Genomic DNA, 25844 nt, shown 5'->3' on the forward strand with positions numbered 1-25844 from the left:
AAATAAATAAATAAATAAATAAATAAATGTGTGTAGGGGAGGAAAAGGTTGTGGGCATGTGCACACAAGCTAGCACACCCACACAAACACCCTTTCGCCACGTGAACCAAAAAAGGTTTCCCATCACTATCCCAGCCCCTAAATGTTTGGTTGAAGTGAGTGATGTCCCCTGCATGGGAGAATCTTGTCTTCAAAACCAATCAGTGTCATTTCCCAGATGATTTATTTTGTAGAAATGTGTTATCTTTAAAGACTTCTAATGTTCAATCAGAATCAAATTGCACATTTAACAGCTCTTCATTGCTTTAAAATGGCAGCATTAATTGTCTGTAATAAGTGTGAATAAACCACTTCAATGAGTTATGCATGCCATATCTCGTTACAAGCATTATGTGGTCTGTCCTGGTTGTAGAATCATTGATTAGTTAAATAATTCCATCTGCTTGTAAAAGCTGTAATTAAATCAGAGCGGACACCCCCCCAAAGAAGTAATATTTTTTTAAAAATAATTAGCACAACTATTTTAATAACACTTTATACTTGATGGGTTTCATTCTCAGTAAATCCTACATTTTCCTTTGAGTAGTGCTTTATTATTTAGATTACCAAACAAATAACATACAGATAAATTAGGCCATACAACAGATCTGCTAACAAAAGTTTACCGCTGGAGTTCACTTCTCTGTTTTCATGCCAATATTTTGCCTATTCAACCCAGTAATACTTGGAGATAAGTATATTTCAACGGAGCATAATGTATTAGAATTAAGTGCCTGGAAATTAATGTAAATTTTTAAGATGGAATGCCCTAAAGCACAACTGCGTATAAATGATTATAATTATAATGCCTTTAGATGCCTTTATTTTTTATTACTAGAAAATGAATTCGTTCTAGTTACTAGCACTACTAATCATAATGCTTCTATTAATATTTATAACACTGTTCTTTTCCCTAATAGCCTGAATAATTAGAAATGCAGTATTTGGAACATGTATTTTTTATTGCAAATATCAGAGATTGGTACCTTCTGCTTTCATTCAGTTTCTTCAGTTGACAGCATATGTGTATACTCGGTCCATAACAACTAGCATATGACATGGTCATATCAGATCCATTCATTTCAGAACAGAATATTAGAAAGATTCTTAATTATTTTTGCTTGTGTTCCTCCAATATGTGCAGGAAGGTAGAAGCTCCAGATAAATACAAGTAGTCCTTAACTTAATTCCACAATTGAGCCCAAAATTTATGTTGCTAAGTGAGACAGTTGATAAATGAGTTATGTCCTATTTTACATCCTCTCTTGCCCTAGTTGTTAAGTTGTAAAATTAGTAACACAGCTGTTAAGTAAATCTAGCTTTCCCATTGACTTTGCTTGTCAGAAAGTCACAAAAGGTGAACATGTGAACACTCCGGGACACTGCAACTGTCATAAATGTGAATCAGTTGTCAAGCATCAGAGTTTTGAACATGTGACTGTGAAGGTGCTATAATGGTTGTAAGCAGTGAAGGGCTGCAATTTTTTTTACTACCACACTGTGGCCATGGCTTACCAGCCATGCAACCAGGTGGGAGTGGCTTGACAAGGGGTGGCTTAAAGGTCATGTGACTGCCTTAAAGGTGGCCAACTTGACTTCACTCATGCCTCTCCTCGCTTCATAGATACAATTTCCCTGTTTTATAGGTCATAACCAACACTTTGAATTGTGACCGGAAACTGGGCAAATGCCCCCCTCGCCACAGCTGAAAGATGGTTCTCTAATGTGAGCAGTGGATCGAGAAGGACGCATTCAAAATATACTATTTAATTCTATGCATATACAGTATGTCATATGTGTACATACATATTACATACAGACACACACAAATATACATTACTATATAAACTGTATGTGTATGTACACACAGAGAGACATGCACAGCTCTTCTAAAATTATACACATTCAACCTCATTTACTGCAATAGTAAAAACATGCCCAGAGCCCAGAAGAGAAAAAAAGAAAAAAAAAATCCAAATTTTTCTTCCCATCTGTGTGCCTGACTGTACCCCTAGGAGTCCATTACTGGTTGTAAGTCTCAAAGAGGTTCATAAGCAGGAGTGGGCTGCTGCCCGAATTGGGGGGGGGGGATGAAGTGAGGTAGCGTAAGTGGAACTCCATCGCAGAGCACCCAATTTGCATGAAAGATGTTGAAAGAAAATGTAGGGCATCCTGCATAAGCCACGCCCACAGTGTGATAGTAAAAATGTCGTTAGCCCTTCACTGGTCATAAGTTATGTTTTTCAGGGCCATTTTAAATTTGAATGGTCATTAAATGAACAATTTTAAATCAAGGATTACCTGTAGTCTGGGGTGGGTTCTGGTTTTTGTCACTGTCGGTATACTCAGTGGTGCACCCTGTGGGTGTGGGCGCCCTTCATGCATACTTAGCACATGCGCAATGCTAAAACAAAGCTGCACATGTGCTGAAGCAAAAAACAAGATGGTGGCTACTATGACGCTGCCAAAAGAACCAGCTTGGGGGCATGGCCATGCTGCCGTTACTGCCGGTTCAAAGAACCAGTCCCTATTTTGACTACCGGTTCTATAGAACCTGCCCAAACTGGCAGGAACCCACCTCTGCTGTAGTCTAATGTGAAGTAGCCCAAATAGCCAAAAGTCAAATGACCTGATAGTAGGTGAAACTCTGCTGAATGCAAATTCTTCGTATCCCAGAAACATGACTTTTGAGCTGCCCAGTTGGATTTTATATGTTGGATTATTTTATTTTGGATTTTGGATTATAGTGTTATGATGACTCTGAAATCTAGCTGGGCACAGATTTCCTTTTCCAAAAGAGCTATACTGCCGCCACCTCTCTTTTTTTTAACTAGATGGGTTTGGAGGCAACTAATTGAAAGCCATTAGAGCCACAGTCCTTGGTGTTCTTTCCTATGCTGCCCAGTTTGCAAATTTTTCAGTTTCAGAGTATTTGCATCTAAACTATCCAATGCTAAGCACAGTTCAGATAAACCACCAGCACATTCATAGTGCTGCTATGTCCAGTTCTTTAGGAGAGTGAAGGCAAATCAGGCTGACCAGGGATTTATCCTGAACGTATGATGAACCATAACAAATCTTGCACTGCATGCTGTCTGCTTAAGGGGCACAAAATTAGTATAGACACAGACTAGACATATTGTAGACAAGAGGAGGGGAGAGAAGAGAAGAGTTGGAAGGGACCTTAGAGGTCTTCTAGTCCAACCCTCTACTCAGGCAGAAAACCATTTCTGACAAATGGTTGTCCAATTTCTTCTTTAAAACTTCCAGTGTTGCAGCATTCACAACTTATAGAGGAAAGTGTTTTAACATTATTTTAACATTATGTAGTACTACAGCTACTATATATTTGTCTCAGGCCAAAAAAGAAATGAAGGCAACATCCTGGAGACATGGCAATAAAGAGATGTTGCTAGCAATTTAAAAAAAGTCAAACAAATAAATAAATAAAATAAATTCTGATGAGTTGCAAATGTGAAGGCCCTTTGAACTTGGGATGCTGAGCAGCAACAAAGCTGGTGGTGTCATGCAAAGTGAAGTTTCACTTCAGAATTGAGGATCACAATCTCTCCCTGAGGTTCCATGTCTATGTTGAACAGAGTGGGACTTCAGGCGATTGATTTGTTGGTATTGTGTGACTACATGGTGGCTAAACCAAGAAAAATTGCTCTTATTTCATTGGCATGGTAAAAATGTACAGGCTGGGTGTTCCGTGCTTTTATTATATTTTGAACGTTCAGTGCTAGCTTATTCCTTTAATTCCTTGGGTTAAATAAGGATTCAAAAATGATACAAAACTTCTAAAGGAATTTAATGCATAATGCAGGATAGTCCTCAACTTACAACCATTCATTTAGCAACTGTAGGAATCATAGATACAGATACTGGATTTCTTGAGCAAAGCTTATCCAAGTTAGGAAGAAAAATCTCTCTGAGCAGAGCTGTCCCCCTGTTCAGAAGCTCTCTGCCTTTCTTGGACTGGCAGTTAATTTTTTTATAACAATTTTCTTATGTATACAAGTTGTAACTTTTAGGTCCTTCCTAGCATCCCCCAGTGACTTGATCAAAATTTAGACATTTGGCAACAAACATGTATTTACAATCTTTATTATCTTCCTGGATTCTTCCAACAAGCACAGTCAATGGTGGAAGACACGTTTGCTTAATAGCCACATGATTCACTTCGCAGCTTCAGTGGTTTGCTTAACAACCATGGCCAACAACATAATAAAATTGGGGATGAATCACTTAATCGCTTTGCTTAGCAACAGAAATCCTGCTCCCGTTTGTGATTGTAAGTCAAGGACAACCTGTTTTCTCATTTGGAAAAAAACCCTACCATAACCATACTAAATAAACAAATAAACGAGCCCTTACACAGTGTCTTTATTCTTTGGCAGTGGAATAAATTAAAGATGATTTTCTTTTATGTAGCCATATAATATATGGCAGTAAGCAGCCATGGCTGCCCCTTCCAACGGAATGCTTCTTTTTATGAAATAAATTGCAGCCATTACATGCTGGCAGTTTTAACTGGTTCTAATCAAAGCTCTGTACAGTGGTACCTCTACTTGCGAACTTAATTTGTTCCATGACCAGGTTCCTAAGTAGAAAAGTTTGTAAGAAGAAGCAATTTTTCCCATAGGAATGAATGTAAAAGCAAATAATGTGTGCGATTCGGAAAACCACAAGGAGGGTGGAGGCCCTGTTTCCTCCCGTGAGATTCCTAGAGAGGCCCCATGGAGCAGTGTTTCCCAACCTTGGCCACTTGAAGATATTTGGATTTCAACTCCCAGAATTCCCCAGCCAGCGAATGGTGTCTGGGGAATTCTGGGAGTTGAAGTCCAGATACCTTCAAGTCGCCAAGATTGGGAAACACTGCCATGGAGGCTTCTCCCTGCCTTTTCCAGCACTGTTTCCTTTCAAGAGATTCCTAGAAAGGCCCCACGGAGGCTTCTCCCCACCTTTTCTGGCCCTGTTTCCTTCCAGGAGATTCCTAGAGAGGCCCCACAGAGGCTTCTCTCTGCCTTTTCTGGTTACAGTTTTGGAGGCTCGGGTTTGTAAGTGTAAAATGGTTTTTGAGAAGAGGCAAAAAATCTTGAACACCCAGTTCTTATCTAGAAAAGTTTGTAAGTAGAGGTGTTCTTAGGTAGAGGCACCATTGTATTCTGCTCCCCACCCCTATGCTGGGATTTTCAAATGGCAGTGCAGTGTGGACAGTTCTGATGAAGAAAATGACATGTAATAAAGAATTAAATAGGCCCTCCCTGCTCCTCTGTTCCAGTTGGCGGACCTTTCCCCCTCCAGCTTAATTTTACAATGAGAGGAAACGTCCATGTATAATACACATCGCTTGAATTCCATTAACAAGGATTATGTTCTTCCAACAGGCAATTCTTCTTTCTCATATAACTCGCATTTTGCTGTTCTGCAGAGTACACCGTGATCAATGAAAACTGTCCAGGTGCTGAATGGAATATCATGTGTCGGGAGTGTTGTGAATATGATCAGATCAAATGTGTGTGTCCTGGACAGAAAGAAGTAGTGGGGTACACTATTCCCTGTTGTAGGAATGAGGACAATGAGTGTGACTCCTGCCTAATTCACCCAGGTATGTTGATTTACTGTACTGCTTTGATGTGTTCACCTGTACTCTCTTATTTACTGTATTAGTTTATTTTGCATGCAGTAAATATTGCTTACAGCTAGGTGGAGCATGCAGCCTGTTTTGTCTGTCAGATTTTGGTAATTAATAGTTTTTTCCTTCTTAGAGATGGATAGATGCCAATATAAATGCTCACTGTGATGAAAGTTAATGCATTTTGTTATTAGCCTTTTCCTTTTTCTAGCTATAGAAACTCACATTTCAGGATTTTACCAGGGATGCTTGGAAGCTCTTCAAAAAGTAAAGGCATGGTTGGCTTCAGCACTACATGGAGGTTGCAATTCAGTCCTCAAGGCCTAGTTTGCACATTATTCTCTTTTTTAAGAAAAGAATTATTATTGATTTCAAACTCAGCTGAAGGGGAAAAATTAAGTTGAAGATAAAGATATGAAGAAGCAGTTTATGAGACTGCTAAGAATATGTATCGACAAGATTCTGCCTGATTTGAAACTTATTCAGAAGAAGTGCTTCAGGCCAAAGGGGTTGTCAGTGTAAGATTTCATTAAAACCATCATGTCTTCTTTTACATTTTTCCAAATCAGCCTAAATAAGTTAAAACTGCTATAAGCTTTAATGTTGAGGTATTACAACAGCTGTATCTTTAAAGTGACATATTAGCTCACACAGAATCCAGAAGAAGATGTAACTGGTTTAAACAAATGCTGCACTTTCACCTCCAAAGCACCACTTCTAAATAATTTTTGAATGACAGACAGGCCTCCTTTTTACTATGTTGAAAAATATATTTATGTTGAAATTTGCAAATGATTATCAATAGTCATTTGCAAATGTATAAAATATATTCTGAACTCTTGTTCATAAATTTTAGGGCAGAAACTAGTTCTGAATCCTATCTAATCTTTGAGCCATCATTGGGGCCTTACTGAAATTAAAATTCTAGTTTACATTGATCTGACTTGATATATATCAATATAGAATGTTCAAATGTTAAATTACATTTAAGCAAGAGGATTTTCAGGGAAAGGAGAAAGATCAATAGGCAAGAATCTGTGTGCTATAGCTATAGGCATCTGTGAATGATGAGGTTGGATAAAGAAACGTACATTGTGGCATAATAACACAAGCCATATGACTTGTGTATGTGCATCTTACAATAAGTATATGTATAAAACATGGGGGTTGTGTTTTTGTGTCATGTCATCGCTTCTTCAGTTTTTGCAGACTACAGGAAATTTCATGTTCGCAATTTTTGTATCCAGCCCCCATAATGCTATTTATATTCTCTCTCTCTTTATGTTTGAATGTGCTTGGCTTAGAGGAGCGTTTTGCTTGAAAGGACTTTTCCAAGCCACATTTTATACAGCCAAAGTAAAAATATTGCTTGTATAGGCTACAGTATTGATGGCGAACCTTTTTTCTTTCGGGTGCAAAAATAGTGTGATATTGCACGTGCAAGAGTGCCTACACCCATAATTCAATGCCGGGGGAGGGCGAAAACAGCTTCCACCAAGCCCCAGAGCTCCTCTAGAGGGCATAAATGGCCTGTTTCCCAACTTCTGGTGGGCCCAGTAGGCTCCCGTTTCGCCCTCCCCAGGCTCCAAAGGCTTCCCTGGAGTTGGGGAGTGTAAAAACACTCTTCCCCATCCTCCCGGAGGCTCTCTGGAAGCCAAAAATGCCCTCCCAGAACCTCTGTGCATGCCAGAGGAAGAAATCAGCTGGCCAGCACACACATGAAGATTGGAGCTGAGCTAGGGCAACGGCTTGTGTGCCAGCAGATATGGTTCTGCGTGCCACCTGTGGCACCCATGCCATAGGTTTGCCATCACTGGGCTATAGTTTGCAGCTAGCTATCAAGAAACCCAGGTGTAAGCATTCATAATTAAGAGAGTTTTTCTCCTCTTTTTTCAGGTTGCATGATTTTCGAGAATTGTAAGACCTGTCGCAATGGGTCTTGGGGAGGATCACTAGACAACTTTTACATCAAAGGCATTTATTGTGCAGAATGCCGAGCAGGGTGGTATGGAGGCGATTGCATGAGTAAGTATTGATTAGAGATGTACTATACTGATGCTTTGCCTGGGAAAGCAAAACAAAACCCTTATAACTCATCCAGCAATGAGCTGCTATCAAAACAAAGATAAATTCCTGATCTTTTTCATGATTATTGACATTCAATTTGAAAATAAAGGCAATGTAGCCAAGGACATTTTTTCAGGGGTTGGGAAATGATGTCATACTAAGCTACTGTGGCTTTATTGGTGAAAGGTATTTCTCCAATTCTTTTCCCAGGATACCATTCTATTTCCCAGAGCTCTATGGTCCCCCAAATGCAAATTGTTATGGACAATGCTTACTTTTCTGTAACCCTTTGCTGCCACCTAATGGTTTTCCAAATCTGCACAGCACAGACCTGGTATCCTGGGTTCTAACCGGAGTGCAAAGCATTCTGTAGAATACAGCCATTGCTGGAGAGGGAGGAGGGAGTTGGAGGAAGCATTTTAAGCTAATCTACAGTTTATAGGAGGCAGTTTATAGATCTCTCCTTGGTCAGGAAATTGGAAAGTAGAGCACCGTTAGAGCAGATGAATGCTCTGCCATTCCTTGAAGACTACAGGTGTATAAAAGCTATCAACAACCCACTTACAGGTACCTGTAATATTATTACAGTTATATCATTATTCTCAATTTTCACTGTATAGTTTTCCTGAGCAAAATAGGTGCTTATGCCTAATCTGAATATTTTTCCAGGGCTTTTGGGTGGGGAAGGAAAGGTGCTTCGTCAGCAAAAGATAATTTGAATTATTTTTTTCAGGTGTGAGTAAAATCCTTATATATATATTGGGAAATTGGTAAGAATAGTTAAGCAAAGAAAGTGTAAGGAGAATATTCATTGCTGGGTTTGCGGATATATACACCTTCTGCATTTGCAGAAAATTAGACCATATGGATCGAACGGCAAAAGAAATATATGTTGGTTTAGAGGCACAATTTGGACATCTCTGCAAATTGTTTTCTTTCTGTTTATTTGCTGTCTTGATCGTAGTACCAAGTTGTATCCTGCAAGTGGTGCACATGAGATTTGCTAGGACAAATAAGAATATATCTATAAATAAGAATATAACTAAAATAAGATTCTTCAGTGGGGGGGGAGGGATAATTGCTTAAAATAACTTGTTACACATTAGCAAGAAATCATTGCATGTGCAAAGACTAATAAGTGAAGACTAATATGCAAAATTTCATCACTGCAGCATTTTAAATGTTTTACCTTTGAATATGGATGCAATACTGACTGAATACAATTAGTTTTGATTTTTAAAAAAGCCTGCATTGAATTGTTCTGGAAATAAGTTGATCTGAAGAGTAGATTGAGTATAAATATCTGTGATTCTTTCACTGCAAACCTATATTATAAAACACATCATTTCTGTTTTTAAAAGGTTCCCTTTTTGCTATCAATAAAGGCACCACAAGAATAGAGCATTCTCATACACAATTGCCAAGAGGTATGGCATTGAATTAAGTGGATTTTAATTTCAGTTACCTGTGAATAAAATTGTAGTGCTTTTATCAATTAAAATAGGACAATGTAAAGTTAAATGTTACCAAATGTTAGTCTCTGTATAATGTAATGTAGCAATGGAGGCAGGGATGGGCTACTGCCTGGACGGAGAGGGAACACAGTGGGGTAGTGTAAATGGAGCTCCACCCCAAAGCAACCATTTTGCACTTAAAGATGTTGAAAGAAAATGCAGGGCATTTTCAAATGCATAAGCCATGCCCACAGTGTGGTAGTACAAATTTTATTTATTTATTGGATTTATATGCTGCCCCTCTCTGAAGACTCGGGGCGGCTAACAGCAATCATAAAACAGCATACAATAATAATCCAATACTAAAAACGATTAAAAACCCATTCATATAAAAAAACCCAAACATACATACAGACATACCATGCATAAAATTGTAAAGGCCTAGGGGGAAAGGGAATCTCAATTCCCCCATGCCTGGCGGCAGAGGTGGGTTTTAAGTAGCTTACGAAAGGCAAGGAGGGTGGGGGCAATTCTAATCTCTGGGGGGAGTTGGTTCCAGAGGGCCGGGGCCGCCACAGAGAAGGCTCTTCCCCTGGGTTCCGCCAAGTGGCATTGTTTAGTTGACAGGACCCGGAGAAGACCCATTCTGTGGGACCTAACTGGTCGCTGGGATTCGTGCAGCAGAAGGCGGTAGCCTTTCACTGAATGGAGGTCTTAGAAAAGTTATTTAGATGTTGTGATGTATCTGAATCTAAAAAGATCAGAAATAGACAGGCAATGTGACACAGTATGGAAGCAAAAACTTTATTCTACAGAAGTAAGGTAGAAAAAGCACTGATGCTTTGAAAATCAATGTGGGACAAGACTCATGAGAGTCCTATGGATTGCCAAGAAAACAAAGAAATGGCTCATAGAACAAATCAATCCACGGTCCTCACCCAAAGCACGAATGTCTAGGGTCAAATTATCCAATTATGAGCCTGCTCTCCTCAGAAGTCAGGGAAAGATGTGGAAAGGAAGAGAAGATGAAGAGAAACAAGGTGGTGGAACATAAATACAACAGCAATATGTATTACAGAAAGATGTGAATGACCAGATTGGTAGTAGATCACACTGGGGAAAATCAGTCAATTGCCCGTAAATCCAGTACAATTACACAATCAGTTATCTTCATTTACATCTACCTATCAGTCTCTATCACAAACAGCAACCATGTCACCCAGAAGCTTCCTCGTATTCGTCATATTCTCATTTCTTCCAGAAAGGATGAAAATGAAGGAAGAAGAAGAAGAGGGTAAAGTTGGTTAAGGAACAAAGGAAATGGAAGGTAATGGAAGGAAAGAGAAAGTAGGCTTACAACTATATGTAGATAAGCCTTACTATGTAAACTTGTAAAAGCAGCATTTTCACATATGAGGTCATTAACAATTCTTTTAGAGCAGTGGTCTCGAACCTTGGCAACTTTATGAGGCGTGGACTTCAACTCCCAGAATTCCTCAGTCAGCATAGCTGGCTGAGGAATTCTGGGAGTTGAAGTCCACGCCTCATAAAGTTGCCAAGTTTGAAGACCTCTGTTTTAGAGGGCTAACATCTTACTATAGCCATTTATCTTCAGTTTTCAATAGGATATAAAGAATTCCACCCCAGAGCACCCAATTTGCACTGAAAGATGTTGAAAGAAAATGCAGGGCATCCTGCATAAGCCACGCCCACAGTGGTAGTAAAATTTTTGGTAGCCCTTCACTGGCTACAAGTCATAAGTTTGAATTATTGTTAAACACATGGCCTATGGAATATCTGTACTATCCAGTAACGGTCTGCAAAACCCATCGCTACTAGTTTGCGTATGCACCCGTGGACATGTGCAATGCTCCTACACATGCACAGAAGTGTCCGGAGTAGGTGGGCGGAGCCTCCCACTGCCACTGCTCCTGGTTCGTAGATCCGGGCCATACTAGTAGCAACCTACTGCTGGTACTACCCAGTTTCGACTGCTTTCTACCAGCATATATAGCCTTATTTTTTTCTATCTATTTTTCTACATTTTGCAGGCATTTTACCAAGATATGTCTGTTTATCTGATTGATGTCTTCATCAATAAGAAGTAACTCACAGCATTCACTTTGTTTTCTTTGTCCCAGATCCATAATCTGTGTGCATCACACAATTTAACATTTACTTCAATTCCTTTGAATGTTCAGTCAACTACATGGCATTTCTATATATGAGTACACACATGTTTATATTACAAATCAATGAGCCTCTAATGTTACTATAAGCAAAATTATCCATAAACATATTAAACAATCAAGGGGATACTGCACTCTCGTATCTTATTCTCTGTTTTGAATATTAAATATTGAAATTCACCAAGGATACCATTTATTTTCAGGCATACTTTTCTTCCCATTTATGCTATTCAGAAGCCAGAATTTAAATCTTAAATTCTTGCACTGATTAGGTTTAAATCTGTGGTTTTCTCTTTTATGGTCGATTTCATGGTCAATTTCATGGCCACCTATTTAAGAAGACAGTTACTGTATATTTAAAAATATCTGTTACTGTGAGTGTATTTGTATATTTACTCTAATTCTTTGGCTTCAGGCAAAAATTATGTTCCAAAATATTTTGACATCTTTTTTCCAGACAGAAAAGGAAGAGTGATTGTGACAGACTTTCAGAATTGATTCCTTTCCGACTCTCTTCTCTTCCTAAGCATCTCTCTTCCTCCTTTCTCTCTCTTTCGCTCTTTCTCTCTCCCTCCCTCCCTGCCTCCTCTCCTTTAGAAATAAAGGTATGCTTCTATTGGAAGCTGCCTAGTTGATAATTAAATATCAAATGATGGGCAGATATTGCGTATCCCTCTGGTGGATGAATTTGAAACAGAAAAAAAATGACAATCCAATCTGACCATGTATATGTTCCATGAAGAAATGGTTTGTAGCAAATAGGAGCTTGTTTCTCCGGAGCATTCATTGAATGGCTTTCTCTTTAGCCTTTGGACCACCTGCTTTGTTGGCCAGTCCTACTTCCTTGGCAGAAAAATTATACAAGTTCAAATTGTACTGTTCTCCAAAGAAAGGTGCATTCAGTATTCCTTGCACGGCTCCATCTCTTTGCACCAGTTCTCTTGCCATCGGCAAGAGAAAGAAAGAAACAGAAAAGCCCCCTTCTAATGAAAAGGGAATGTTCTCTGAGGTGATTCAAGGACCCTTGTCAGTCCTTCTGAAGAAGGTTTCCTGCAGCTTTGTCTCAGGTTGTTTTGAGAAGAGAGCCAGCAACTGTGCTACGTTTCCTCTCCCCAGTGTGGGAAGCTACATTAGTTTCCAGCGGATCCTGGCATATCTCAACAGCATCCTAATGACAGTCATGGGGGCAATGTAATTAATTCTCCAGTTTTTCACATCAGGAGCCAAGAAGCCCTGGTGTGGAATGAAGCACTTATGACAGACCATTCTGAGCTTGTTTTGTGTTTTATTGGAATCCACATAGCTGAGGGTAATTGAGGGTAAACTGGCAAATGATTTGCATTTATAGGAATTGACAAATCTTAGCAAGGTAGAAGGGTACAGGAAATACGGAGATAGGGCATTTGGCACGTTACTGAAGATGATCCAGCCACATCACTGTTCATTAGAGGAGCCTCTTCTTAATTGGATTTTTCTAAATGTGTTAAGAATTCCCAGAGTTTCAATGTAAACCCATCTTAGAATGGCACCAGTTCTTCCTAATGACCATGGTTCCATAAAAGTTCTCCTGAAAAACCTAAGCAAGACTGCTATTGTGTATCAGTTATTACCAGCCAATATCAAAATAATAGTTTTACATTCTTTACTGTCTTTGGAGTCCTTGTTCGTTTGTGTATTAGAATTTAAGACTGCGAAAAAAACTCTGTCACTCCTTTTGCCATTTTTGCCACAGAAAATTCATGTAAGCAATTAGTTTTGGTGGGGAAAGGGAAAAAAGAGGGCTATTGTTAAGGTTGGTCGCAGTTTTTGGCACTTTTATCCATTTTATCTATTGTGCCCTTCTCAATGGCCTGGGATAGGTAGATATTGTTTAATGGTGTTGTTGTTTAAGTGTCACTGTAGGATGTAAGCTCTTTCGAGTAAAGCCTTCTTTTGCAAATTGGACAGGCAAAAATTTATTTTATTTATTTATTATTTCAATTTCTAGGCTGCCTTTCTCCAGAGACTCAGGGCGGCTTGCAGCATAAAAATACATAGACATAGTCTACGGAGATCGTCCCAAGCCTACGGAGAGGGGCGGCATACAAATCCAATAAATAAATAAATAAATAAATAAAATGACACAGTAGAAATCAAAGTTAAAACTAAACCAATTTAAAGCTAAAATCCATTAAACATACTAAAATCCAATTTAACAAACCTAGAAACCCATGTCATTAAAACCATTCAGTCACATTCATCCACATTTATTAATGTGAAAATTTTCTAAGTGCCCTTCAAGATTTTTTGGTATGTCAGAGGAAAAGGGCATGGCCAAATGTCACAGTGGTACAGTGTTTCCCCACTCTGAGAGAAACCCTGAATTACAGCAGCTAGAATTGCATTTGCGCAAAAATGGAAATCAACAAAAGCCCCTGCTGAAAAGGAGGTAATTAAAAAAATATTGGATTATGCAGATTGACAGTGAAAATTAAAGATAAGGAAGACTCTGAATACTATAATGTATGGGTAGAACTTTATGATTGGTTAGAAAATGAGTATGCATTGAATATAAGTAACATTGATTAAGGAAGATAGAAAATTGAAGGTGGTAGGTCCAGGTGACAAAATTAAGTAATTGAGGAGGCAACATCAAGATAGTAATGAATATACTTAGGAAAATGTAAGATATATGCCTAGATTTGGGTGCAGGGAAAGAAAGAAAAATCAAGTTTAAGAGATGCACCGATAATTAAATTAATTCTTCCACAATTTTTTTTTCTCACCAATCACAGTACAATGTAAAGTACCAACAACATCAAATTGTTTAAATACATCAATAATTCAATTAAAAAAATTATGGTATACAAATCCAATGGTACCTCCTTTACTTTTGACATCTGGATAATAAATAGCTGCTCAGTGGGAGAAAAGTGGGAGAAAAAGAATCCAAAAATGGATTTAATGACATATGTTACCTGTCTGTTAACTATAAGATGGAATGTGACTAGACACATTGAGGGAAAGGGTAAGAGGGAGAAAAGGAAGCAGAGAAGGAAGGGAAGAAGGGGAGAGGAGGGAAGTAGGAAAGTGACAGAAAAGGAGAAAGAAGGTAGAGGGAGGAAATAATGATATAAAGAGGAAACAAGCAGGTAATGAAAGTATAAAAGGTGCAAATTAGGATGTTTTATTAAATAGAAATTTATAACTATGTGTATTTTGTTCTGAATTAAGGTATATGTAGAGCTGTATTATGTAGAAAAACAATAAAACTTTATTTTTTTTTAAAAAAAAGATTGTTTAGTTTGTCTTTCAGTATGCTGATAACCAATGGGACCATGGCCTGTTTATGCTATACAGATAGTCCTCGACTTATAAGAGTTCACTTAGTGACCATTCAAAGTTACAACAGTACTAAGAATAGTGACATGCCCATTTTTCACACTTATGACCATTGCATCATCCTCATGGTCATGTGATTTACATTCGGATGCTTGACATTTATGATGATTGCAATGTCCCAGGGTCATGTGATCAGCTTTTGCAACCTTCTGACAAGCAGTTTCACACAACAATTGTGATACTAATTTAACAATTGCAGTGATTAACTTGACAAATGTGACAAGAAAAGTGGATTTAACCATTTTAGAGTTAGGGACAAAACACACTTAACAAATTTCTCACTTATCAACATACATTTTGGTCTCAGTTGTGGTTGTAATTAAGGATTACAATTGAGTCTACGGAGAGGGGCGGCATACAAATCTAATAATAAATAAATTCAACCTAAATTTTCAAATCATGATTCTGGTAGACTTCTCCAGTTCTTTTTCTCCTCTTATTCCTTGGTATTATCATAGCAATTATCCACACTTTCTTCTTTTCAACCACAGTTAAATCTGGTGTGTTATATGTCAAGACCACTTATAACCAGTTGCTGATGTCTCTTTTATTCAACATTTCATTTAGTTGTAAACTAGTCAGGTATTTGAGAAGATTTTCTCAATGCATATGCATATTGGTCAATTGCATATGATCAATAACTTGTATTTGGCATTGTTCCTGGGATAAATTTATAAATATCTATGTGATTTTTTTTTCTTCCTGAGATAAATTTATAAATAGCTATGTGATTTTTTTTCTTCCTGAGATAAATTTATAAATAGCTATGTGATTTTTCTTCTTCTTCCCTTTAGGGTGTGGGCAGATTCTCCAAGCTTCCAAGGGTCAGATTTTATTGGAGAGCTATCCACTGAATGCCCAATGTGAGTGGGTTATAAATGCCAAACCTGGATTTGCGGTTGAATTGAGGTAGGGTTTTAATGTACTGAATTTTCAGTTTATATGTGTGGAGAAAGGTGTATTGAGTATCAGACTAATATTTCAAATCTATTACCAAAGGAATTTTACTGGCTCCTCCCCAGAGCTATCCCGAGTCTACGGAGAGGGGCGGCATACAAATCTAAATAATAATAATAATAATAATTATTATTATTATTATTATTATTATTATTATTTCACAGAATACAAAGTATCTAAATAAATAAATGTCTGCCTTTGTCTTTCTTTGTTAGTTTAAAAACATTAAAAATAAATGCAACAGGATATATTATCAGTTTATTGACTCCTGGACCTTCTTTATTAATGGAAGATCATTCCGAGAATTTACTAGAAACTTGTTCATGAAGGCATATTCTTCACTGTTGAGACATTATTTCTATAGAGATTTTCAGTTCATGGTTGTCCCAAAGGTGCTTTTTCAAAAGGCAACTGGACTTCCTTAGTTTTCCTTGAAGATGTTTCACTTCTCATCCAAAAAGCATGTTGGAAGTGAAATATCTTCAAGGAACACAAAGGAGGTATAGTTTCCGTTTGAAAAAGTACCTTTGGGATTATTTAGTAGCAGGAAAGACTTAATGAACTCAATCTGGAGGACAGAAGGAAAAGGGGGGACATGATCGAAACATTTACATATGTTAAAGGGTTAAATAAGGTCCAGGAGGGAAGTGTTTTTAATAGGAAAGTGAACACAAGAACAAGGGGACACAATCTGAAGTTAGTTGGGGGAAAGATCAAAAGCAACATGAGAAAATATTATTTTACTGAAAGAGTAGTAGATCCTTGGAACAAACTTCCAGAAGACGTGGTTGGTAAATCCACAGTAACTGAATTTAAACATGCCTGGGATAAAATACAGAAGATAAAATACAGAAGATAAAATACAGAAATTAGTATAAGGGCAGACTAGATGGATCGTGAGGTCTTTTTCTGCCGTCAGTCTTCTATGTTTCTATATTTCTCTACATTCTCCACCAGTTTCAAAATGAGTCTTCTTGAATTATGATGAAGTTTGGAAGAGGGCTGTTCGTTTTATAGAAGCTTCCTACAGATTCGAAAGAATATTGGTGCTACAGTAATTCTACTTGTGGTCTCTTTTATTAACTCTGTTTTATGTAATTTGCAAAAACTGCAGGTGAAAAGCCTTTGAGAATCAGGAGAGTGCAGAAGCAAAGTAGAAATTCAGTCCTATAGTACAAATAGCAAAGAGATATAGTTTTTGCACCTGATTTTGTCCTCTGTCTCTAGTTCTCTCTCTTTCTCTCTGGTTAAGGTTTGCCATGCTGAGTCTAGAGTTTGACTACATGTGTCAGTACGATTATGTGGAAGTCCGTGATGGGGACAGTGTTGACAGCAAGTTAATTAAACGTTTCTGTGGCAATGACAGGCCTCTCCCAATCCGAAGCACTGGTTCCTCACTTCATGTCCTTTTTCATTCAGATGGTTCCAAAAATTTTGATGGATTTCATGCAGTTTTTGAAGAAATTACAGGTAAGAAAAGTGTTTTAACTAAAATAGCTTGACTTTATAATTTTTAAAAACTTTTTAATGCTATTGAAATGCATTATATTAAGGTCCTGACATGAAAACAAGCTCAATTACAATTGTAAAAAGTGATCCATGGCTGATTTTATCTGCAAACAACCCAATTTTTCTAGGCTTTTTTTTTCATAACTAGTTCCCAATTCTTTGAAGCTGCAAACATGTATTCTTATCTAATCGACCAATTTCTTTGAGGTCAACTTCAGATTGACTGTGATGTAAGATTTACCCATAATTTTAAGTAGATAGAAGAAAATAACAATTCAATGTGTAGGAAAGCATCATTACAATTTATTTTTTATTTTTTTATATTTTATTGCATTTGTCAAACAAGTATAGAGTTATAGTTTGTATTAACATAACAAAATACAAAGAAGTGGTAAAAACTTATTTATGAAATGGATTTATCTGTGACATTTAAAGGCTGCCCAAAAACCTCTGGTGAAAGTAAGACAAAATAACAATATTTTTTTTTTTTAAAGTAGAAAGAAAAAATTCATGTTCACAAAACCCAAAAACACACAATCTCAAACAGAAAATATAACCACTAAAAATCCACAACATCCTATCTAAGGCACGGGACAAAAACCAAGCCCCATCAGGGTGGGAGATACATGGATATTAATAACAGTTTTTTTACAAATAAGCAGAAACATTCTATCCACCATACTTTATTTTGCACCTCATACACCTCATACAACTAATTGGAATCCTAAGAACTTACATGTAGTGATGGGCGAACCCAACGGTGTTCGGGTTCGGCAGGTTCAGACGAACTTCACGCGAAGTTCGGCCAAACCCGAACGGTTTGTGGCACCAAAGCTCCACCCCCGGAATCCCATCGTTTTTTATTTTAATGAATTTTTTATTTTTATTTATTTTTATTTTTACGAAAAAGGATGCCGCAGCGGCGCCACAAACAAAGGGAGGTCCTTTCATGTAAAAATATTTTTTTTAATTTTTATGTGAAAAGACCTCCCTTAGCTTTCAGCGCCGCTGCGGCGTCCTTTTTCGTAAAAATAAATTTTATTTTTTTTACATGAAAAGACCTCCCTTTGAAGGAACTGGGGAATCCCTCCCACGAAGAGATTCCGGGGGCGGAGCTTTGGCATCACGTATACCAGCAGGTTGCTAAGGACACCAAGGTGATCACTTCCTGGATTCTCCAGCTGGATTCTCCAGCTGGATTCTCCAGCTCCTTTTGTGCCTCCCGGCTGGCTGACAGCTCCCCGGTGTTCGCCTTCCTCCGCTGCCACCGGCGCTCGGCTCCTCCTCCTCTTCTCAGCAGAGGACAGCCGGGCGGTGGCTTTCACGGTGTTCGGCACGAACACCGAACCAAAGCATGAATTTTTTAAAAAAAATCAGGTTCGGGTCCAGCATGCCAAACACCACAAAATTCAGTACAGACCCGAATTGTACGGGTTCGGTTCGCCCAACACTACTTACATGTATTCATTCATACAATTCCTTAAAAATGCAACCTCCTTTTTATTATTGTTGCTTCCAAACAGCTATACTACTGTTTCTAATCCCACTTTCCTTAAAGTGAAACTGATCTGGAATTCCTACTAAAATGGAAATGCAGAGAAATGCACAACAGTGAGGCAAAGGTGAGCAAGGGAACAATTCCTAATAGAGGTAGAATTAGACCCCACTGAAGGATAGAATGCACGGAAGGTTTGTACAGCAGGAGTTGGATTTGTTGAGTTTTACCTACATTTGAGCAGGACTCAAAATAAATTGACCCAGCTTCTGGATTTGTGTCAATGTTGTAAAATAGATCTGGGAATAATTCCTAGGGGTAATAAATGTGAAACAATAAAGTAGTATTTAACTGGTTATGATATTCTATACTTGTCATTACTGTGCATATTGGTAGGATATGAGCATTGGGCAATGGCATTTATTTATTATTTATTTAGATTTGTATGCTGCCCCTCTCCGCGGACTCGGGGCGGCTCACAGCAAAATATAACAAATCGTAACAAATCCAAATAAATTTAAAATATTTTAAAAAGTTTAAAAAGAACCCCATTTACTAACAAGCACACACATAAACATACCATGCATAAATTGTACATGCCCGGGGGAGGTGTTTCAGTTCCCCCATGCCTGATGGCAAAGGTGGGTTTTAAGGAGTTTACGGAAGGCAGGGAGAGTAGGGGCAGTTCTAATCTCTGGGGGGAGTTGGTTCCAGAGAGTCAGGGCCGCCACAGAGAAAGCTCTTTCCCTGGGGCCCGCCAACCGACATTGTTTAGTTGATGGGACCCGGAGAAGGCCCACTCTGTGGGACCTAATCGGTCGCTGGGATTCGTGCGGCAGAAGGCTGTCTCGGAGATATTCTGGTCCAGTGCCATGAAGGGCTTTAAAGGTCATAACCAACACTTTGAATTGTCACCGGAAATTGATCGGCAGCCAATGCAGACTGCGGAGTGATGGCGAAACATGGGCATACCTAGGTAAGCCCATGACTGCTCTCGCAGCTGCATTCTGCACGATCTGAAGTTTCCGAACACTTTTCAAAGGTAGCCCCATGTAGAGAGCATTACAGTAGTCGAACCTCGAGGTGATGAGGGCATGAGTGACTTTGAGCAATGAGTCCCGGTCCAGATAGGGCCGCAACTGGTGCACCAGGCGAACCTGGGCAAACGCCCCCCTCGCCACAGCTGAAAGATGGCATTTTGTAGGTTTGCAACATGTAGCCAGTATAGAATTCCATGAGTCTGCTTGAGTTAAAATTAGGATTTGGTTTTCACATTAGTCAATGTATAAATTTAATAAATACAAAAAGTAAATGATTGCTGTAAAAATGATAATGAGAATATATATATATATGATACATATAGCAAAAAAAGAGAATAGGGATGAAAGAGAATACATATAGCAAAAAAGGAGAATAGGGATGAAAGAGAATAGTCAACAATAAAGATTGCAATAGACAGAAAAAAAGTAATTTTGATGCAAATAAAATACGATTTTGAAAGTGGATGATGAGGTCTAGGCAAGGAGTCGCCAGTCTAATAAAGGGAATTATAAAAATTATGAAATTATTTTGGAAATACTTGAAGTGATCGAATGCTTGCAGTACAGTATTTTAGACATTTATACAGGAATGGTAGTTACCTGCCCCCCCAAAATACAATGTGATAATGTTGAAAATTGGAAAGGCAATAGGTGTAGATTGTTTAAGTGGAGAAAAATTAAAATGCAGACTGCTTATGGAACGTTTGTGCTTCTTGTTTAATTATGTGTGAAGATTGTGTCTGAGCCTGATAATTGGAAGAATGCTGTTATTGTTCCTCTATTCAAAGGGAACAACAGTGAGCATGAAGGCAACAGAGAGGCTGGGAGAAGTTTAAGGTATGAAAGACAGTGTAAGCAGTGGTAGAAACAGGATGGTTTATATAGAAAAAGAAATAAGGAAGGATAGCAAGGGGTAAAATAGAACTAGCCATGCAGTGGTTCCCTTTTAGCTCAGTGTTTATGTCCCCTTTATCTCAGTGTTTCCCAACCTTGGCAACTTGAAGATATTTGGACTTCAGCTCCCAGAATTCCCCAGCCAGCAAATGCTGGCTGGGGAATTCTGGGAGTTGAAGTCCAGATATCTTCAAGTTGCCAAGGTTGGGAAAACACTGCTTTATCTCATAACTTAATTCATTTGGCTTGCTGTTTCTTACTCTTTTCTGTGCTTTGCCTAATGATTCTTATCGCCAAAGAGAATAGTGTGATGCGTACATATCAGTGGCGGGTTGCACTTACCCACATACCAGCACGCTGTGCATGCATCCTCATGATTTGTGCGCATGTGCCAGCGCTTGCATCCCTTGTGAGATTTTGCTTCTGTGCATGCGCAGGAAATGAAAAAGGTCCAAAAATGCAGAAAAAAAGATGGACACTGGATGGACTGGCAAAGATGGCACTGAAGCGGTCACACTCAAGTTGTGCAATCTGGTGATCACTACCAGAAAGGAGTCTCCTAGTGCACCGGTAGGAACCCTCCACTGGTACATATGCATAGCAACACTGCGATGATCTATACCTCCTAGATCAGTGATGGTGAACTTTTTTTTCCTTGGGTGCCAAAAGAGCATGTGGGCTTGCTATTGTGTATGTGTGAGTGCCCACACCCACATTTCAATGCCTAGGGAGGGCGGAAACAGCTTCCCCTAACCTCTGGAGGCCGGAAACGACCTGTTTCCCAACTTCTGATGGGCCCAGTAGGCTCGTGTTTCACCCTTCCCAGGCTCCAAAGGCTTTCCTGGATACTGAAGAGGGTAAAAATGTCCTCCTCCATTCCACTGGAGGCTCTCTGGAAGCCAAAAAACGCCCTCCCATACTCTCTGTACGAGCCAAGAATCAGCTGGCCAACAAACACATGCCCATTGGAGCTGAGGTAGGGCAATGGCCTACGTGCCAGCAGATACAGCTCCACATACCACCTTTGGCACCCATGCCGTAGGTTCATCATTACTGTCCTAGATGAACTGGTTTCTTTCACAATACTTCCATTTTGTGAAAATTGGATGGAGAAAAATTGTGAGAGTTCCACGTTAAAAAAAAAACACAATGAGGTATTGAAAAGTAATTCTAGTCCTCAGCTTCCCACTTAAGGCTGAATTCAAGACATACTTTGCTCTTTGAAACAATCGGGCAGATCAAAAATTGTTTTTCAAGCCAGCAAATTGAGTCATTTCAACTCCATTCCCAAGAATGAATTCAGAATGCTGGCTCTTTCCATCCATTCTTATTTGTCTTGGAGCATTGACAGCAATGGACAATTGATAATAAAGAAAAAAATAATGTTGATAGGATACAGGGCAAAGATGGACTGTAGAGGAGGCCTCCAATGGCTTTTGTGCCGGAAGGCCTTTTAGAATCTCGAAAAAGTCTCAAATAGTGTCCCTCCGCTTCAAAGTCCATTGCTTGGTCTACTTTTGATTGTGTCCCTATTTGATCTGCTGGGCATGATTTTTCCCTCCCTTGTTATTACATAAAGTACAAACAGTACCATCACAGTAGCTGCTAAAAGGAGGGCTATGTTAATTAAAGGGTCTATAAAAAGACAAAAGTCGCCTCCATGAAATGGGACTTGACGTGGGATATGTTGCAGAAAGGCCTCCCACCCTCAAGGGACTAACACATTCCATACAAGGGGGGATTAATAGCTCTCAATTCTTCTTCTCAGTGGGAAGAGCCGCTTGGTATTCCGCTACAGCCACACACACCCTTTATTTCCGCCCCAGTTTTTAGCAGCAATTATGGAGAGATAAGGTGGGTGCTACTCAGATAATCTATGCAGAGCAGACTCTAGTTTGACTGTATACAGCTCGAATGAAAAACTTTTAAAACACTCTTCATGGCAAAGCATTAACCTGCTCCCTGAAACTGTTGATGAGAAGGGATGTGCTTTGCATGATGAGCAAAGAGGGTGGGAGAAATTTTGCCTGAGCTATAGGACCTCCAGCAGCACAAACTTAACAAACTGCCGCTGTGTGAAATCTTTCCCAGTACAAAAGCCTTGAGAGTAGTTGAAGGTCAGTGTAAATGGAGGAACACAATTTCCTTGGCCGTCTTCCTGTGTTTATTGTTCAGACCCCATTGATGGACTGAAAGCCTCAAGAGGAAACTGATGTTTTCAAGACTATCTTTCCCACCTCAACTGAGTTTGGATTGCAATTCTAGAACTCCTGATTCATGACTGCATGAACTTTGATGTATTGGCTGGAAGTATTTGGGAAACTTTTCTAAGATGGCAGTTCTAAGTATTAACTTTTTAAAAGCCTTATCATAACCATTCTTTGAAGGATAATACTAGGGCAATGGCCTAGTATAGCAGGCCGGAACTGCCTGCTACCGCACAAATCCCAGCGACCGATAAGGTCCCACAGAGTTGGCCTTCTCCAGGTCCTGTCGACTAAACAATGTCGTTTGGTGGGCCCCAGGGGAAGAGCCTTCTCTGTGGCGGCCCCGGCCCTCTGGAACCAACTCCCCCCCGGAGATTAGAACTGCTCCCACCCTCCCTGTCTTTCGTAAACTACTCAAGACTCATTTATACCGCCAGGCATGGGGGAGTTGAGATAGCTCTTCCCCCTAGGCCATTACAAGTTATGCATGGTATGTTTGTGTGTATGTTTGGTTTTATAATAGGGGTTTTTAGTTGTTTTTTATTATTGGATTGTACATGTTGTGTTTATTATTGTTGTTAGCCGCCCTGAGTCTGCGGAGAGGGGCGGCATACAAATCCAATAAATTATTATTATTATTATTATTATTAAGTTTCAGGGTTCTAAGTTCTATATCCAATAAAACTAATCTTTGAGGAACCTACCTGCTTCAGAGCCGCTTAATGTCAGGGTTCCAAATAATGCACCCATAGCAAAAAAACCTCCGAGCAGGTAGGTTCCTCAAAGATTAGTTTTATTGGATATTGTCAGAATACCTGATGCAATATCCCAAATTGCAGAGAGAAGAATTGTAATCAATATAATGACTTTAACAATGTAAAACTGTTTAGTCATGGTGACTCTACTGACTGTAATGTAACCTGATTGGTTGACAAATGTATATACCATGATGCACTTTTGCATAAGTGTGGCTAGGAGTGGCTTGAGAACAGTAGAATAGAGATATGTGAGTATTATGTATAGTTGCATTGGCATCCTTCAGTCTCGAAAGACCATGGCATCATGCTCTGGATTCCCCAAAACATGAAGCCCGGGTAGGTTAGTATGGAGCAGTGATTTTCAACCTTTTTTGAGCCGCGGCACATTTTTTACATTTACGAAACCCTGGGGCACATTGAGCAGGGAGGGGGCGGCGGCTAAAAAAAGTTTGGACAAAAAAATCCTCTCTCTCTCTCTTCCTCCCCTTCACTCTATTTTTTTCTCCTTCCCTCTTTCTCTCCCTTCCTTCCTCTTTCTTTCTCTCTCTCTCCATCCCTCTTTCTTTCTCTTCCTTCCTTCCTCTCTTTTTTGCTCTCTTTCTCCCTCCCTCCCTACCTCCCTCTATGTCTTTCTCTCTCTCTCTCCTTCCCTCCCTCTCTTTCTCTCTCTCTCTTTCTCTCTTTCTTTCTCTTGTTTTCTCTCTCTCTCTTGTTCTCTTTCTAGCTCTATCGCGCTCTTTCTCTCTTGCTTTCTTTCTCTCTCTCTCTTGCTTTCTTTCTCTCTTGCTTTCTCTCTCTCTTGCTTTCTTTCTCTCTTTTTTTCTCTCTCTTGCTTTTTTTCTCTCTGAGCTTCGCGGCACACTAGTGTGCCCCGGCACACTGGTTGAAAAACACTGGTATGGAGGATAGACTGTTACTATACTACTATGTATAGTATCTTCCAAAGAAATAGCTACAGTGTAAATAGTTAGTGTTGCTATGAAAGAAGTAAATATTCTCTTAAGAAACTCTGCAGTACTTGTCTTCAATTATCTTCAAGACTGCAGTTCCTGATATCCTGGCTAGCTCCTTTAGCTATGGGTGGGCTAGCTTCTGCAAAACGCTACTCCAACAGATATTTCATATTGGCACAAGTTGGTGAAAACCAATTCTAAATGTTTTCAGTTTTCACCTAATTAAAAGTAAAAGTTTTCCCCTTCTCCCAAACAATCAGTCAATGGTCCAGTCAGGTTGCTTGGGCAACATCACTCCTCCTTGCTTCAGCTACCTGTGGGAATGTCCTTGGTTTACAAGGAAAACTATTTTGTTTTGGCTACCAAACCCAACTATCACTATTCCACCCTCTATAACCCTCATCTCCATTGTGGCAACCCTGGAGCCTCAAAATGGCCTCAGTCATGTGATCTCCACATTTGAAAGAGCTCTGTACTTATACCACTAAGAGCAGTACTTACATATTTGTTTGTTTTTTTGTTTGCTATGCCACCCTTCTTGAGGTGACATAACCGGTTTCTATGCTGTATAATTTAATAATGGGTGGGATTCTTTCCATCTCCTCTGGCATATTTCATTTCTGAGCCTTTAGTTTCACATCACCTTCATTAAAAACCTTTTTGGACAGCTTGCAGTGTTGCTTGATCTTTGCATTGACATTTCCCTTTTATTTGGTCTCCATAGGCTCTTTTGCTGTAAATGCAGTTATAGAGTTCTCCTCTGTGGCTTCCTCCATGCTGCTTTATTCCTAATTCTCTAAATCTATCAAGTTGTATGCAGTTGTGACACACAGCTAATCATACATATTATTCAGAGATTAGCTGGCTTTAAGAACACAAATAGTGTATCTAAACTTCTCTCTTGGGAGCTCCTTCAATTAAAAAACATAGTTGTTTTAGCATGGAATGATCTCAATAATATCTTATTACCTTGTTTTTGATAAAATTTGGGCAACAAGATTTGAATCACAGGAAGGATTAATGAGGCAGAGGATGGGTTAGGTGGAAGCATTTTTAATATCACTGTCTCACAGCTTCAAGCACATATTGTTGTTTTATCACATTCCCCCAAATACTCACATTATAAATGTCTCTCACTAAGAGATAAATGAGTGTAAAAGAGAGAAAAGAAGTGAAAGCCGGTGGAAGGAATTGAGAAGTCTTGTATATTTTCAGGTTGTTCTTCATCTCCATGTCTGCATGATGGAACCTGCCTCGTTGATA

General features: G+C 39.1%; 1 protein-coding gene across 3 annotated transcripts in view; it reads left to right on the forward strand.

The window, feature by feature from the left end:
* Positions 1 to 25844, forward strand: part of PAMR1 (peptidase domain containing associated with muscle regeneration 1) — an 80337-nt gene that overhangs the window by 12357 nt on the left and 42136 nt on the right. For 2 of the 3 annotated variants that reach the window (XM_070735026.1, XM_070735035.1), the window contains exons 2-6: positions 5474 to 5650; positions 7574 to 7702; positions 15563 to 15677; positions 16978 to 17195; positions 25797 to 25844. The exon at positions 25797 to 25844 is cut by the window's right edge and continues 60 nt beyond it. In XM_070735026.1, the coding sequence (XP_070591127.1) occupies positions 5474 to 5650; positions 7574 to 7702; positions 15563 to 15677; positions 16978 to 17195; positions 25797 to 25844 (687 nt within the window). The remainder of the gene's footprint in view (positions 1 to 5473; positions 5651 to 7573; positions 7703 to 15562; positions 15678 to 16977; positions 17196 to 25796) is intronic. The other variant, XM_070735043.1, reaches the window with a different exon arrangement.

This window comes from Erythrolamprus reginae, chromosome 1, assembly GCF_031021105.1.
Source record: "Erythrolamprus reginae isolate rEryReg1 chromosome 1, rEryReg1.hap1, whole genome shotgun sequence".
Lineage (NCBI taxonomy): Eukaryota > Metazoa > Chordata > Lepidosauria > Squamata > Dipsadidae > Erythrolamprus > Erythrolamprus reginae.